The sequence below is a fragment of the Dermacentor albipictus genome, chromosome 3, assembly GCF_038994185.2.
Source record: "Dermacentor albipictus isolate Rhodes 1998 colony chromosome 3, USDA_Dalb.pri_finalv2, whole genome shotgun sequence".
Lineage (NCBI taxonomy): Eukaryota > Metazoa > Arthropoda > Arachnida > Ixodida > Ixodidae > Dermacentor > Dermacentor albipictus.
Window position 1 is genome coordinate 25,527,805 of NC_091823.1, and position 18,190 is coordinate 25,545,994.

The 18,190-nt window shown below is 45.7% G+C and overlaps 1 protein-coding gene across 1 annotated transcript; it reads right to left on the bottom strand.

The window, feature by feature from the left end:
- Positions 1–4,522: 4,522 nt before the first annotated feature.
- RpS16 (ribosomal protein S16) lies at positions 4,523–18,190 on the bottom strand. Its single transcript, XM_065434267.2, has 6 exons — positions 18,066–18,190; positions 17,935–17,980; positions 17,515–17,616; positions 15,171–15,267; positions 9,987–10,034; positions 4,523–4,704 (listed from the first exon to the last, which is right to left on the bottom strand). The coding sequence occupies exons 1-6, from the start codon at positions 18,071–18,073 to the stop codon at positions 4,559–4,561; spliced, it is 447 nt and encodes a 148-aa protein (XP_065290339.1). The 5' UTR covers positions 18,074–18,190; the 3' UTR covers positions 4,523–4,558.

Here is an 18,190-nt window from a genome sequence, read left to right on the forward strand (position 1 = left end):
AGCAGCATGTGCGTGTTTAATACGAATAATTTCATATTTAATTAAGAAATGAAAGTATATACATCACTGACCACAGGGCTAAAAGCTTGTTCGTAAGTCATGACAATATCGTCTCGCAACCGGAATTTCAATTAGCAGAGCGCAAGAAGAAACGTGTTCAGGAAAAAATTCACCTTGCAAAACCATTTTGCTGATTATTAGAATCATGTTAATAAAATTCGAGCTAATAATGCAGACTTATTTGTTATTTTCGCATGTGCCATTCTTCTTTTTTTTTTTGTGCGGCACCTATACTCAATTTAACGTGACTTTCAAGGCCAGAATGCTGCCTTTTCCTTGTGCAAATTTCGTCAAGTGCTAAACGTGATCGCGAGCTTTTGTTAATTAAATGTGTGCATGACTGCAATTTAAAGTGCGCAAGAAAAAGTTGTCTCACGTTTCTTTTTTCATTTTATTTTATTATTGAACAGAGACGCTTGTGATTACTCCCATTTCAGACTCACTGCACGGGAACATATTTCTTTCTTTATTTATTTATTTCTTTCTTTCTTCTTTCTTTCTTTCTTACTTTCTTTTTTTTTCTTTCTTTCTTTCTTCTTTCTTTCTTTCTTACTTTCTTTTTTTCTTTCTTTCTTTCTTTCTTAAGCTTTATGGTTTTCTGAAAATTATGCACTAGGAGGCACGCGAAGACCAGCTGTGCAAATGAGTTATGTGGCCAGGAGGACACAAAGTGAGATGACGATTATCGCTGACAGCAGCTCAATTAACTAATACTGAATAATTACCTTTTTGTTGACTGCTGTAAATGGGTATGTTTGTATCGAAAAGTTACAGTCAGTCGTGTTTCTACGCAGTATCAGTTGGAAGAATTCTTCTACCGTGTCTGTGCTCCGACATATCCAACTCCAAATATTAACTGTCGTTTGCATGATTATATACGCATGCAGGAGAGTGAGGATCGGCGCAAAGCTCCATCCTCATGTGACGCGGCCGTTGCGCGCGGCGTTTAGTCTGACAACAGGGCAGATGCATACGCAAAAATAACTGTTCACCTTCCCCTCTCGGCTGACAAAATCAAGATATGACTAAAGAATACATCGTTGCGCCAAAAAAGGAAAATAAAGACTTGGGAAGGAAGAGTACGAAACGACAGATTGAGCGCTGAACTTCAACTGATTTTATTCTTGCAGCAGGACAGGGAGAATGAACAAATGCGCATGCGTACATCAGTGTTGCCTAGAGCGATTCCAGTGACGTTTTTAACAGTTGCAACTCGTTTTCAAACAGAAAAACAGACGTGTCATTAATACAACTCGTGCCTCTCTCTTTAATGTAATATGCCTCCAAAAGTTCTCTTGCTAACGTATCACCACTCCTGCCAAGTATCTTTATCTCATGCAGCAGTGGCTGGCATCTGCCTTCCAGGCAAACCGTGCAATGCGCAGGTAAATGCGCATTACCTTTATTGATTACAGACAATTCTGCATGCTCCCGGGCCAGGGAGAATGAATTGATCGCCGCTTGTAATTCAACCATTTGACCATTTGCGTCTATATACGGAAGTTTCCATTTATTGTCTCGGCATTCCGTTGCGTCGGAAGCGAAATTTCGTTATAATGAACTCGTAAACACACTTCGTTAAATTGAGGTTTTAAATACATGGTGTGCTATGGACAAGAGGTTACGAAAAGTTAAATACTTCGTTACATCAAGAACGTCGTTGCACAGAGGTTCGTTATATCGAGGTTTAAATGTAATGTAAAATACAATCAAACAAGTGAACCCACTACATTACTATGTATTAACGCCGAGAGCGGACGCCCTGCCACCTACCTCAATTCAACTCATTTTACTTTTTACACATATTTTTATAGCATAGGTCCCACATGAAATGTATCGCGATATATGCGACATGTTTTAGATATTGCTTTAATAATTGCCCTTACATTTGATGCACAGAGTCGGCGTAACTGAAGTGCTTGAAAAGCAGCTTTCCAGCTCTTAAAATATATGCCGGATATAGACTATTTTACGGAAGCGTTTAGGTGCCGCCATCTTGGGCTCTTAACGCTGCTGCTTTTTATCTTTAACGAAATGTACGCGTTACTAACGTCGATCCGCAAGCATTAAAATAATTGTATAAATGTGTACAACGTTTCCTGGTCATGTCACGTGACTTCATTTCTCATAAAACTTAGAAATTGTGTGACAGCCCATGAATCGAATGTAAAATACAACGAAACAAGTGAAGCCACCGCATGACGACATACTGACACCGAATGCGGACGTTCTCGGTGTCAGTATGAGTCACGATTATTAGGGCACTTAACGCATTTTCCAGGGGATATCTGTCTGTCTATGTCTACCTGGGTCACTAGGTGGTCTGTGATCGAATGCGTAACGCATCGGGCTGCTGTGCCGTGGGAACAGGGTTCGAAACCAACCACACGACTAACTTGGTTCACAATGTGGCAATTTGAACGTGCGTGCCACTTTTCAACGAACCTCTTTCACGCCGACGCGAGCCACTGTAGATGCGGAGCTGGGACGGCACCACTGTTCGAAAAAAACGCTCTAACGCCTGTTTGGAGCACTGGGTATGTGCCACTGTGAAATAGAAAGAGAAAAATAAAACGTTCGTCGCTCTAGTCAGCGAAAGTATGAAAACTATCAACCGAAATCACGTACAGGCCTCAACTTCGGAAAGTATTGGCATGCATGGTCGTTCAGCACCGAACACATTAATGAAATCACATGACTAACGGAAGAGAACACGTGAATGAAATGTTTATTTAGATGAATATCCATGTTTTGAGGCAACGAAATGGTTATACCACGCCATAGCCAAAATGACGTTCTACGACCTACCTCACAGAAAACAAAAACAACAAATCCACATTACGTAGGTATAGGCATAAGGAGAGAAATCCACGCTGAGAATTAAAGGATTAAGCTGCACTGAAGTGTCATGTTCGCGAGCACACGTTTCTGGGAGTCGCGTCGGGCCGAGGAGCGAATCGCCGATAACGCCAGTCGCTGGCGTCTAAGCACAGTTGCCGCTTTCCAGCACTCAAGGGAGCTTTTTCGTCCACGTGACTACCGCTCTGTCAGCACCAGAGTAACTTACAAACTTTTGCCTCCACAGCAAGATTCGCAAAGCCAAAAGCTGCTTCCAGGGTTACTTTCTTCGAAAAAGATCGCATTTCGATGGGGGCGAAATGTGAAAACACCCGTGGTGCTTAGATTTAGGTGATCGTTATAGAACCCCAGGTAGACGAAATTTCCGGAGTTCTCCACTACGGCGTGCCTCATAATCAGAAAGTGGTTTTGGCATGTCAGTGGCGGGTCGATATTGTAAACGTGCTTTCCGAAGCAGACGACCGAGCTTGGTACTACCCAGTTGAGGACAGAGGGCGCTTTTTAGCACCATTTTCGCAGCGCCCCCTGGGCAATGCAAGAGCCCAATCTCGGAGGCCATGGCTCCCTTACAGTCGTATTTAGACCGCTTTTTTTATAGCATCGTAGCTCGACCTTCAGCAACGCCATCGTAGCTCGACATCAGGTGCTGCGGGCACGCTGGAAGAATGAGGTGTATCAATCGGCCTCCAAGCGAGGAAATGATCGCTAATGTCGCACGGTTTCTTCGCAGGAGCCATCAAATATACGCCTCCAAGCACATCAGTCCCTGAATAGAGCAAATACTTTCTTCTAAAAGCGCACCGTTTTATTGTCGATCACCATAAATGGTTCCTGAGCTTGAATACTTATGCATGGACATTCTCCGTGCCTCTACTCCCGAGTTTTGTCACGAAAATCATGGGGTTTTACGTGCCAAAACCACTTTACGAGGCACGTCGTAGTGGAGGACCCCGGAAACTTGGACCACCTGGGGTTATTTAACGTGCGTCTGAATACACGGGTGTTTTCACATTTCGCCCCCATCGAAATGCGACTGCCGAGGCCTGGATTCGATCCCGCGACCTCTTGCTCAGCAGCCCAACACCATAGCCACTGAGCAACCACGGCGGGTCACGAAATGTTCATGTGCCACAGTATTGCAGCGCTGTCTGATAACAATGCTATCCCAACTAGACCCACCGCAAACATTTAGAATACATCCAAAATAATCTTTTTGGAAGAAATAGTGAATGTCACTGAAATCTTGCTCTATACGCAAGTGGAGTTGTGCATCCTAACAGCCCTCCTATGGAAGTCTGCATCAAAACCAGTGAAATCGAGGGACAAATGAAAGGAACTTTGATAGAATGCAACCAAAACTAAAACACAGTGCCAGTTATTTAATAATGCTGCACACATTTGCAAACCTCGCAGCTCATTTGTATCTTCGCACTTGATGCTCCTTCCCCATTGACCATGGAGAGACTGCGTCTAACATGGCCTAGTATTTTTATGGATCGCTGCGAACGTTACCAGGACTTATTCCCTTTATTCTCCAAGAAAGTGTTCAAGTTTCAGTGGCAAGCTTTTGAACGGTGTGTTCTTCAAACCAAAATGACATGTGCCAAGGGAGGCAAAGAGTTTATTGTGCTTTGCTGGTTTAACGGTAAGACTTCTGGTATCTGGCACGGGCCCCAGGTCCGCCGAACTTCTTGGGCTCGCAGCGCCTTGGGTCAGCCACAAGCAATGTGCGGTCGTACTGGATCAAGGTGTCCTTGATCTCCTTCTTGGACTGCTCGTCCACATCTGCAAAGAGAGGAAGAAACAACAAGCATGTTTGTTACTGCTGTCAACAGAGCAGAGAAAGAGCTAAAAAAAAAAAGGCCATGCACCCTAAGCTAGGCGTGGATGAATACTCGAAGTTTCGAATACACATTATCACACACCAATTATCCATATTTTAAGAACGAATTATTCAGTTCTTAATATTTGAAACCAATCAATACAGTAGAACATTGTTCATCCTGTTTCACACAATTTTCCAAAGTCAAAGTTCATGATCAAGAACAAACCATATTCCTAATACATTTGCAGTTAATACATTCACGGAAAACATTTTTCAGCACCAACGCTCAGTACATCGCCAAACTGTGATCGTACATTTTCCAGTCACTAGATCCAAGGCAAACAGATGTGTGGCATGCGCGACGGAGAGCAGTAGCAGCTTTATGTACAAGCTTCCCTGCAGGGCACAGTCAGTTTCCTCTTCCAGTACAGTAAAACCTCGTTAAACCATACCCGCTTAAACAGTAGTTTCGTTTTAAAAGTAGTGAAGTCAAATCCCCGACTTAGCAGCCATTGAACATCATGTGTTTTGTATACGCATAAACCGTATCAGCTTATTGCATATGTATCGGTTAAGGGGGGACACCCCTCTTTGAAAAAAATTTTTTATTTGTGGATTGATTTCAATGAAACTTCTATGTTTCATTAAGTTTTATGCACTGATTCTAAATCTGCATTTATTTTTTCCATACAATAAACAGTTTTCAAAATATTTACAATATTATGTTTTTCATTTGGAGTTTGATAATTTCCCAAACAATTGATGCAATGATAAAATTTAGCATACCAAATTAATGTTTAACATCTAAGGAATGTAGTAAAACAAGAATGAGTCTCCTAGGCCAATTAGGTCTAAATCTAGGGGTTGCTAAACCCATTGCAGTAAAAGTTCCCTCACCTGCTTTATACACAGTATCTTTTTAAAAAATGTTACTGACCAATATGCGCAGTGAAATTAGCCTTACTACATAGAGTAAGAGTTTCTGTTTTCAGGGAAAAAAAATTACTGTGCTAGCACAAATACAAACAGAAATATGTTCACTCCAAAACTGCTTGTGTGTCAAAATTGTAGTTTTGAGAAAACGAAGAAAAACGGTTTCAAGCACCTTTATGAGAACGAAAGCACCTCAAATTACGAAAATGCACCTGGGGAATAATCTGGGTGCATCCCAGATTGGTGCTTCTTTTTTGCCATCGTCTGGAGGCCCAGTGATAATGCCCGTTTTTTCCTGGAAGCAGTGGTGCGACGCAAGTCTTTTTCTTTGGCTCTTTTTGAGCCGGAGTCTGTCACATTCATATTCATTTCTTGAAGAATGGCTGTTGCTGCATATTCATTTCCAGTATTGAAGCGTAGCACTGCTTCTGCAACGGCTGCCTCCACAGCAAAAAGGGAGAAATGCTGCTCTTTGGAAATCATACTCCAGATGACTGAGTGGAATGATTCATTGGAGTTTTGGGTTCTCCCTCGCTTGCACCTATCCAGCAGCTTTACATCTGCCAAGCGCTCATACACAGGCAAAAGGGCCTTTGCCACGTCCGCTGGCAAGTTATACTTGTGCCTTGGTTGTGGCTCACCTTTTGCTGTTGCCGCATTATGACGGCACCAAGAATCCTTGCCACTTGGGCACAGGCTGTGGTTAGAGCAGCTGTCGGTTGACGTGACATGGTGGTACGTTGCCATTACCGCTCTCTGCATGGCGTCAACATCACCACAGTGAGACTTGAGTGCTCGACCATAATAGGCACTCAGCCTGTTGATGAGGTCTGCTGTGAGCCTCCCCTTGCCACCAAGTCCCCGCATGCCTTCACTTTTGTGCTTCTGGAGCAGGTTTCGAAGCGCTGCACCCATACGTTTTTGTACATGATTGATGCAGTCTTCTTTCTGAACATCTACAAAGCCGTACACCTTTGCATCCTTGATAGCATTAAAAGTGCGGCTGTCACCGTCGCACAGCATGGTTGAGTACTTTACTTTGTTGCGTTCTAAAGAACGCTGGAACAAGATTAATCCAGCCTCAACTTCCATTTGGCCAGATTTACAATCAGTGTTCTTCTGGCACTGATGGGATTTCCTCCACCCAGCATACTCATCAGAGTCAGGTCTGGGCCCAATTTCACAGCCCAAACAAAAGTTTGAAAGCACGACGTAGTCCAGGATGTAGCCGGTAAATAGCTCCGCCACTGCGCCTACTCCTATATGCGAAGAATGGCCCCGCGTCATCCAGGTGCCATCAAAGCACACAGCAATGTTGCCTTTGTGTCCAAAACACAAGTTTTCGTAAAGTGTAACCGCTTTTTCTGCACACTGCACCATAACAGCCTCAGCTGCGCGCGTCGCACCGGGGTTCAGAGTTTTTTTCAAATGCTGCTGAAACGTCTTGTTGTGGAGACCTCGGCCAGACAGGCCCATCGCTGCGAAAATGTCATTCATGGCTGTCTGGCCGTTACCTGTTGCGAGCATCGCACGCCCGGCAAGGATATTAATTTCAAACGGGTTGCATTTCTTTTCACTCTGTACCCTTCGCGAACTCCACTCAGTCGCTATCTCACCGCACCTCTCGCAGATGAGCATCAGTTTCACTGCGAGGCCGTACTCGCGATCTCCTGTCACCATCTCCGCGCGTCCTTGACAAGTCTGGCAGCGCATAAAGCCAAGGAGGGAGTTTATCGCACGCATGTCGACGGCAGTAAACGCTGTCTTACGTTCGTCTGTTACCGACGCTGCCGCGCCGCCGAGTTCCGTGAACTGCTCCATCTTTCGCGTCGTTGCTGCCGTCGACGCAAGCCGCTCGAGCGTAGCCTTTTCACGAGCGCTTGCCTCCCTTACGTCGCTGTCGGTCACAGTTTTCGAGTCAATTCTCACTCGGGCGGACACTTCAGACGCGTCGGGTGCGCTGTCCACCGATGCAACTTCCAGCGAGGCATTGTTTGGTTCTCCGCGGCAGGGCGGTTGCCCGTCCGTGCGTTGGTCGGCGAGTCTGGCGTCCGCAGGCGTGTTGGCTGCACTGTCCAGCGAAGCATCGTCCAGCGAAGCATTTTCTGCTTCTCCGCGACAATCGGGCGGCTGACGATCCGCAGAAGTGATGGGAGCACTGTTCAGCGATGCGTCGTCCAGCGATGCCTTGCTTGCTTCTCCGCGGCTATCATGCGGTTGCTCGTCTGCACTTGCTCCTCGTCGGTCGCTTACTTCAGACGGAAAAGAAGACGATTCCCCTACTTTCTTTTTCGTTTTCCTTCGTCTCCGGCCGAACATATACACGGAATGGTGCTTCTTCGGTCCCCCTGGCATAGTTCCGTGCAGTAGCGAGGACCCGCTCAAAATGGCGGCATGTGCAGCGCTCATGCCAGGGCAACCGGCCTAAGCCTATCAGATGGTGCCATTCGGGTCACGTGCTTTTACCGACCAATAAGAACGCGCGTTGAAGAAAACTTTGCGCTTGTTTTATTTTACTGCGGCTGGCACATGGTGGCTGGCTGAGAGAGGGTGGGAAGCCGGACGCGCGAGCTTTCAAACAAGACCAAGATGGCATAGGTGCGGCTTTTCGTTTTTGCGCGGCGCGCGGTCGTAACTAGCGCTGTTTGTCCTCAATTTAAAGGGCGCTTTCAGAAACTACATTATTTTAAATCGACATTACGGCGCAATTACGCATCAGATTTAAATGGAAATTTGCTCAAAGGTGCGGAATTATGCCATGAATCCAAAAATGAAAAGATTGAAAATCGGGCTTTTTGACCGATTTTCGGTCCCAAAGAGCCGTGTCCCCCCTTAACACAGTGTTTCCCCTTTTCGCCGCACAAACACGGCAGTTCGCCGTCTCCACTGGGCGGCCCGGCAGAACAAGCCTCGGAGATCAGAACAGCCTCCAAGCTGTGCGTTTGCGTGCGAAGCCACATCAACATCGTTTCGGCGCCGGGCCAGAGAGCGTTGTGGCGTCACGTGAACAGGACTCGCGTCGTGCCGAAGCTCAGAGAAAAAAAGATGCCGGGTGCTCAGCATAGAAGAAAAATTAGACATTGTTCGTGCTATCGAACGTGACACGAAGAAGTCGGCGCTGGCGTGCGACAGGGATCTACTGTTGACTACAGTATGTGGCATTTGGAAGGCAAAGAAGTTGCTTTGCAGCACTGCTGCGACCGCGAGGTGATGGCTATAAGGTTCAGCTTTTCGCCATTGTTGCCTCTATTGTCGCCGAAGTGTCGAAAAGCAACAGTGACGAGGACGACACGGAAAGCGACAGCACGGGCGATTCAGGCCCAACAGTGGCAGAAGCTGCGTGTTACATCAGCCTCATGAACGCAATCGTTGCGACAAGAACAGCACCCCGCGATGAAGAAGGCGCCCCGCGAACTCTGCAGTGTTACCGCGCACGTGCATGGAGAGCATGAAACGCCAACGAGGAATCTGCCATGCAAGTGTTTGCCGAGAAGAGGGGGCTGCCTGAAAAGCTGGCTCGCAGCTTCATTAAGTTTGAGGCCACTGTCGTCGATGCTAGGCCGCTGCGGCATAAGACGAAAATAACACTTTTGTCATGCAAAGTGGATAAATACTGCATGTTTTGTCCCCTTTCATCACACTCTCTCCGAGTTCCGTTTTTGACAGGTAAGTGGGCGATCTCGTGCTATTTCGGTTAAGCAGTACTACCACCGTTTAGAACGTACTTTTTCCAAGCTCCGGCCAACTACGGTTTAACAAGGTTTCACTGTACTAGAAATCTTGCGGATTGTTGAAAATTGCACCCATAGGTATCTAATAAAGACAAAATGAGATATCCACCCAATCATAGCAACTGGTACAAAGGAAACCCATAAGGGTTCCTCGAAAGAAAAGCCTCGCAGTTGAAGAAAAATTTGTCCTGGTCCGTGGACCAGGACGTATTTTTTTAAATTATCAGTAAAGAGAATGAATGGCTCTTCGATCAGTCACTGTTCTGGCACTGAACTCAATAGGTGAAGTTGAGAGCCTGTCAGAACCTTATGATGCTCACTCGCAACCTGTCAGCCATTAGACTTCAGAAAGAATTTCCATCTTTTAAAACATGGCAACTGTAGTTTCAATGACGGTCATCAAAGACTCTGGTTGGAATCTTTTAAAACAAGTTTTTACTGTTTTGCAAGAATAAATATTAAGGAGGTCTGTGCTAAAATATGAACTGCGATTCAACCGTTAACCATGAATACTGCTTACAATGAACAATAAAATCAAAAGTGCAAGGAACATCACATAAAACCAAATGCGAGCTTACATTTCTGGTAGTATGCAACGAGGGCCTTGGAAATGGCTTGCCGGATTGCTGCATGGAACAGAGACATTCAGGATGTTAGCAACGTAAGTGAATCACACTGTGATGCGCAACCATGCACTAAGAATGAAACTTGACAATCCACAGTAGATAAGACACACAACAAACGCATGCCAAAATGCACAAGCATAACACGTAGCAAAGCTAACAGCCATTTTACGTATTACTATTAGCAAACAACAAATATTAAAAAGCTAGCAATTTCCTTGTAATAACATTATCACTACGATGTGCTCGTAGCACATTTGTCAGTTCAACCAACAAAGGTGGCATTCACCTATTCACCCACTATTCTATGGCTCTTAACATATTTCAGCATACATATACCCCTTTCGCCCCCTTGGCACATCTGTTATGGCTGTTGGTCACACATGAACACAGACCAATATATTCACAGTGCCAGTACATACCAAGTGGCCCAAGTTGACTCTTCCCATACAGATACAGTTAAACTTTGATCTAACGAAATTCTCTATACAGTCGAACCCACTTATAACGATATTAAGTACCACAAAAATTATTTTTTATAACCGATAACTGTTATAACCTGGTTGCACGAAAAAAAATCAAATTGGGGAATGGCGTAGCTGTCCCGAGAAAACTATAATGGCGGGGAGGCTAGTTCTCCCCAACATCTTTCTCCATACGACTTCAGATTGTGTTGACCCAAACGTTTAACTGTTTAGCTCTGCTTCCTGCACGCTCCGATCACAAGTTAACAAGCCGCGGCTGTCGGCATACAAGAATGGCACTGCTGTAACAACTGCAAAGAGGGGTCACGGGCAGCAAGTGATATACAAGCTGCGCCGAGGCATCGCTTTAGTGGCCCCACAAATCACCTCTTAAATAATGTGGGAAAGTTGCTGTGGCACCATCTCAGCTTGAGAAATCCAAAAGAAACGCTGGGACGTGATTACAAGCATCTCTCCACATACTTCCCACTAGCTTGCACGAGAAAACTGCATGTCCGTCAGCTTTGCTTGCTTCACGCGAAGCTTGCCTTCTCCAAGGCATCCAGGTGCTCCACTAAGTGAAGTGGAAGGTCTCTCGTGACAACAAGCTCATGAGGGACCGAGTCATCTACAGGACCTCCTGCAGGGACTATGTTGAGGTACCCTGCACTACCACGTCCGCGCTGCTGTCGTGGCCATCACTGTCACAATCCAACGCAAGCACATTCGCGACAGTTGCCTCGTTGATTAGAAGCACTTCGTTTCCAAATTTATAACAGTGCTTTTCTTTTCAGTGGCAACGCCCTGAATGGCCCATGCACAACGTTGCCAGGAACGACTTCCATGCACAACAAAGACAAGCATGAGCAACTTGCCCAGAATGAGGGCCATAGAATAGAGAACCAACTGCGAGGACTGAGCAAGCAATCTGGGAGCAGCACGCGCAGCGTTGTCAGCACAGTTGGCGCAGTCCAGTGTTTCAGAGGGTGGCTCTGTGCAGAGCTATAGGTGCAGCCCATTCGTGTTCGGAGGGGTGCAAGCGTGACGGGAGAGATGCGCATGATGCTGGCATGCATCTCTCATGGAGAGAAGCACGCGGCAGCAGTTTGGGTGGCGGGCGATTGCACATTGGCTCGCATTTCACTTTTTCTTTTCAAGGATTTCGCATTCTACTACCTTTTGGCCTGGATACCCAGCAGCAAGACTTCATCATAACCAATATTGCAGCATGGGTCATTGTAGCACCGTCTACGGTCGTTACAATGGATCTATGCAGAACAGACTTTCGAATATAACGGACCATATTTCAACCTTAGTTTGGTTTGCCTATTTCATTAATGCAACGAAGTTCGCTTTTAGCAGACTATGCTACAACGAACTATCAGCTACAGTGGACGGGCAATTTTTGTAAAAATCGGGCGTATAAAACTGACTTCAGCTGTGTTGACATGGGCTGACAACTGACTTGCGAGGGTCAGGTGGCAATCGTGGCTCCATATCTTGCGCACAAGGGAGGGAGGAAAGCGGGGTGAAAGCGCTGTCTTTCGTGCGCGAGGCACAGGGGGAGGCAAGGGAACGAGGGGGTTTCTACTCCAGTGGCTGCTGTTAACGGTGCAGCCACCATATCTTGAAAGCAATCTACAACATGGACAATGTGCGCCAAGTGCTGGTAGCTTCGTATGTGCGATGCTTTCAACGTTTAGTTCGTGTTAAAGCGAGAGACAGCACTAAGGTTAATTTGCTCGCTGCTGCCATGCTTATCTTGTTTAATTTGCTATCGCAATCGATGCTTCGCCTTTCGAGCGAAACTGCAAGTTATTTTGTTTGTTTTTTACTTTGGACGTTTGTCGCTCACTCTTAGCAATAAAGTTGTTAGACAGCGCGACCAATGTTTCGGGAAGTGAGGCGTCTCAAATATTATGGACTTCAGATAAAATAGACGTTTTTGTCGGATTAACAGGGTCCTTTGTAACGAGAGTCGACTGAAAGCAGGTTATTTCCCCATAAAAAACATACAAAAGTTGACGGTAAAACAGCTTTTCATTGGTATAACCGATGTATTGTTAAAACCGGTATTGTTATAAGGGGGTTCAACTGTATTACAATGTATTTTGTCCACAGCACACCATGTATCTTGGACTTCAATATAATTGTGTTTGTACAAGATTTCAATATACCGAAATTTTACTGCCACCTTGAAGGAATACCTGGACAGTAAATGGAAACTTCCGCGAATGCAGAAGGTAAAGTGGTTGAATTACAAGCAGCCGTTTGCAAACCCTGTGCGACCACTGAAGTATAGACTGTTTCATCGGGCGAGGATGATAGGGCGCCCGGAGAGCCTTTCCTCCTCTCTGGCTTGGGCGATCCGGTACGGCGCTGCTTGAAAGTATTGCTGTCGCGTGCTGCGGAACGATTTCTAGACGTTTTAGATGGTACTTTTTGAAATTTACGCCATGTCCGTTCATATAAGGTCGTCAGGGAAGCCTTTCGGTGCATCGGTAACTACAGTAGGCGGAAATATCTTTTGGGTGCGCAAAAATGTGACGCATTTTATCAGCCGCGGTGTACGCACATTATCAGTCGCGGTGTGTGTATGTGTTGTGATCTATTTTGCTTATATCGGTTTTATTTCAACAAAGAAAACTGGTGTCTCTGTATTAGCAGCACGAAATGGTAAATCTGCTCAATATCTGATCGCTTGGTGTAGGGAGTAAAACATAAAGCATATAGAGCGAAAGCTCGTGCACGGGCAACCTAAGGCAACCACGAAACATCTAAGCGGCAGGCGCTATCAAATTTCGCGCATTTCAAGTCTAGTAGGCTTCAAATTGCCATATGTCTACGCTAGCCTTCCTGCATGAGGCCGATGGCGCTGCTCAACACAGCGATAACTGCGGTTGGTGAACCAGCACGGTACATATGTGTAACCTGTGCGCTTCGGCATTGCCTTTTTGGCCTGTATGCAGCCACAATATATGAGACATCGCATAAAAAGAATGCGATGCCCATTTTTGAGGACAAAATTTCCGTAATACGTGTGAGTGCGTCGCAGAGAATGGAACGAACACAACCCCCCCAAAAAAATTCAGTTATCATCCTCTCTCGAAATAGCGAGACAAAACGGGCTAACGCGCAATAGGGCCTCACATAGTCACGCCGCACAACGTTTATAAATACATAACCGCTGATGCCGTATGCTTGGACCATGCAGTATATAGAACAAAGATGTATGTAATCCACCACCTACCACGGCCTAGGACGCTCGCGCAGTTCGTAAACAGCCCCTTTGCTGGACAAGCTTAATTCAGACTGTAAGGTATGCTGCTATTACTTGCAAAAAATATTTTATTCAGGGGCGGAAACCTCATCCATCGAACCAAGTAGTCACGCAATCTAACCTGCAGCGAACAGTTTGAACGCTTGTCAAAGTATAACATCACAGCCCCTATCGTAGCAGAACGGTACCTACGCTCACGCTGTTACGATCGTCGCGTATGTTTCATGGCTCCTAAACCGCAGCTTAGAAATATAGGATAACACTGCAATAAGGTCACATTAGTGATTGGAACATTCAGAAATACACAATTGATCTCCGAGGCTGATTGTAGACTCGAAAATGCGCGCACACATCGCGCTGCGTGTTCCGTCCACCTCAACGCCAGCAGAAATTCCGGCCATGACGCCTTAAACCACTTCAGCACGTCTCACAGAACCGTTTATTACGTAGAAGACGCACGTCATACTAAACAGACCGCACGACCGCGAAAACAAACGCCAGAACCTACCGCCGAGCGTATACCTGCCATGCAGAAGACCGCTTTCACCCAAGCCAGTATGGCGCTGCTCATAGGCGGCGCCACCGCGCTCACAATATGGCGGCGCCTACGAAAAAACGGTCTATAGCAGCGTCACATTCCATATAAAGACAAAGTGCAATAAGATACTATTGCTTCTGGTACGCTGTATGGTTTAGGTGGAAGTGGAAGCATGCATAGGTGAACCGAGAAGGATGGTGGCTTGAGCGTAGTCCTCCCGCGCAAGCAAGTGAAAAGGAGGGAGGGGAGCTCATTCATGGTAACGCTATCAAGAGCACATGCGAGAGGAACGTAGAAAGGGGAACAGAAGTGGGCGACAGGTTGGCAAGCTTCTTTTCTAGCATGCGGCTGTGCATGGCTGTCAGGGCAGCTAAGTGCATATGCAGCCCGAGTGGCCCATTTTAGAGGTAATCTGCTGCGTGTGCAAAGAGTGGACATGCAGAGATGGCACGGCATCATGTGCACCGTTTTCCTGCGCATTTTATAGTGAAGGTTGCATAATCCAGAGTTATACACTCAAAGTAAGGACATGAAGGATTCGATCCCCACTGCTGCCACTTTTCAAGATTGCGTTGTCACACTGCAGGCGACACTATCAGCTGCAGGGGTGGAGTGGACACAAAAGCGTGGCTGGGTGTGCTTCGTATTGCAGATGCAAAGATATCGTCGACACTGCACAATATCGCTTCTTTTGTCCCCAACTTAGACTTAGAATTTAGACTTCATTATATATACCTATGTTGTACATACAAACCGCAAAATGAGCAGAATAGCCAAAGAGAGCTATCACTTTAAAGATGACACAGCAGCAACTGTTCAGGCATTTCAACGGACTTCTGCTAAATGAAGTCACTCACCGTAGATCTGGGCCACGTTACCACCGCCCTTGACACGAATCCTAATGTCGACGCCAGCAAAACGCTCCTTACCCAGCAGCAGGATGGGCTCGAGCAGCTGCGCAGAGAGGTAAAGCATGGCTCACTCTATGGCACTATCTTCATACAGCACAGCCTATTTACAACAATATGTTGTTAACAGTAGCTAAGTGACAAATGCAACATAACAGAAGGAAAGGGGCTTCAAAGAACTGCGTCGTACGACTAGAACCATCCCATACTATACATCTGAACAGAGGGAAATGAGTTCAGACACACTCCAAGCAATACAGCTGAAGGGACGTTGAAGGATCAGACACTCAGTTCGCATGCCGTGTACTGATGGGGCTGTCCTTAGCTCAATTCTATTCACCAGTACAAGTTAGGTAACAAAGTAGATAAGAAACCGAAAAAAAATTAACATCATGGCATAAATAACTATCAACCAAACAACAGGGCTGTGATAGAGGTCTGTGCATAAAAATTGCTAATTAAAATTTGCTTAAACAAAAAGACCCCTAATACAATTTAAATGGTGTTTCTCAATATCATCTATAACGAGAAACTTCATGCAAGAACTAACCTTATGCCATTCAGTCACAAATTATAAGGCAGTGCCAATAATTGTGCCAAAGTTGCATAATTTTGTTCCAAGAAGCTGCTCAGACCCCTTGACACCAAGCGGGACAATCTTCCATGCATTTGCTAGAGACACTTTGCAATTACACTGAAATTAAATTTTGATTATACACTCAATCACTTTAGCATTACTTTCCTACTTTAGGCATTCTCTGTCTTATATCTATCTCGACTCTTATGCTGACCCAGTGGCTCTAGTGTGCACTTGTGCCACCAACTTGGGGAAGTAATGTGCTTGTGATGCTGTCAGTAATTACATCGTCGTCATTCCAATTCTTCATGATCTAATTCTCGTTATGCCGTCGCCATGCCTTCTGTGCCAACCCGGTGGCCTATTGTCTAATAGCTTGGGACACCAGCTATGCAGTCCTAGCTGTGATGCTGTCATGATCGTTGCATTGTGTTCATGCAGGCTTATGCCGACCATTACAGATGATAATGAACGTGACTGCAGATGTAAAGTGTCGCTAGATTGCTTGAATGCTAATCGCATTACCTTCGACAGCCATCAAACCATTGTGTTCAAACCACATGCATAGGTCAATTATTGGCTGCAAGCATTGAGAAGCAAGAAGCTATTCCTTCACTATTGTTTATGGAGCATGCCATGCATATCAGCACCTTTATACTCGCTTTAGCTTTCTGTACGAATGGAGGTAAAGCTACAGGGTGGAGCTTTTGTGCATGTTTCACTGCACCAAGTAGTCCAGCAGTTTGCTAGCTCATTAAGCTTCACAGAACAGATATTGAATTGGTGTGGCTTCCATGCGCAAAAGTTTCATGTTTGCCCAAACACAGAAAATATGGTAAACAAGTGAAATCTTAACACTCAGTTTTGTATTTTGCTGTTGCAAATAACTTTCCATAGCTAAGCTCACGCGAACTTATTTTAAAGGTGCTATTGTGCGTGCTTTGCCTCAGTAGCTTTCCCTTCAATGCCATGGAACAGTGACCACAAGTCTAGTAATGTGATCATGTGTGGCAATTCTCTGCAGCCTGAAATGAACTGGAGTCACACTGGCAAGCAGAAGGTTCAACTGAACCACACACAGTTCAATGCCTGTGGTTTGCCCCACTACTGGTCAAATTGTAAGAACAAATCACATACACAAATGTGTACACCACAATTGAAAGTATTGATCTAATAGCCTAAACCTATTTTACAAAGATACCCGCTATATCTTCCTTGGATGCGCACAATGTGCCACGACCCAAACACAAATAGCAGCACTCTGCAGTAAGAACTTTTTTTTAATATTGGAGAGTGTGACGTAACTGCACTAGTAATTTTGTTGGGGGGCGTTTGCCTTAAGGTGTGCTTGTTGAGCAATGCGTTGCGGGGGCACTACCGCAATCCAGAAAGCAGTGAGGACTCGCAACACGTCGTCATCACGACGAAGCCAAGTCATTCCGCTAACTTGTTTGTGCCTGCGAATATATTCACCAAACGTGTTTGTATGCGCCTCTTTAGAGTCTGAAATATGTAGAGATATGTATGTGAAATATGTATGTGATATACACAAAACAACAAGTTCATCTCCAAAGTGAAAATCTCGGTCAGCTGGTGGTGTTAACGACCAAACGCTCGAGAAGTAACGTATCGTTTCAGAGAACATGCACAGAACCGTCGCTGTCATTAAACGGGCAATGCAACACAGGACACAAAAGTTCTCCAGGGCGCGCTTACCTTGTAACGCAGCGTCAAGGGCTCGATGTTCTCCAGTGGCCGGCCGTTGACTTTGAGCAGCCCATTGCCGCGCTTGCAGTAAGCCACGGCAGTGGCAGTTTTCTGAAAACATGCGCAGCCTTGTAAGCGGCATCATGACAGCAGCAGATGAACACAGTCCATATGCTCTCAGCTGTCACACCACGCGGCTCGATAACGCCGGCATCCACGTGTAGTGCACCAAGTTCGATTACTAGCACGCTTAAAAATGGGGACGGCAAGACACGACGATCACTGGTCTAAGAAAAAAAAATGTCACAATGGAGCGAGACTTCAGCCCACGGCCAAATTATTCTCAAGTATTGCGAGGTGTCGGGAAATTGAGAACGATCCGGTGACAACCTTTGCGAGTGAAATTTCGTGTTAGGCCTACGCTCTCACCTTCCTGCCGAAGACTTGAACCGATTGTATAGCTTCTTTCGTGGCCCTGCAAACACATTAGGTCGTGAGAAGCTACTTATAAGCAATAACGACGTATGCGCAAGCGTGCAGAAGTTAGAAATATTACTTACGTCGTCATTTTCGCGAGAAAGCAGACCCAAACGTGGTCTGTGGCTCAAAAGCGCTAAAGAGAAAGGAAGGCAGCCGACTCTCGTTGCAATCTCGTGGATTCTCGACTCGTGTCTAATCCTGATCC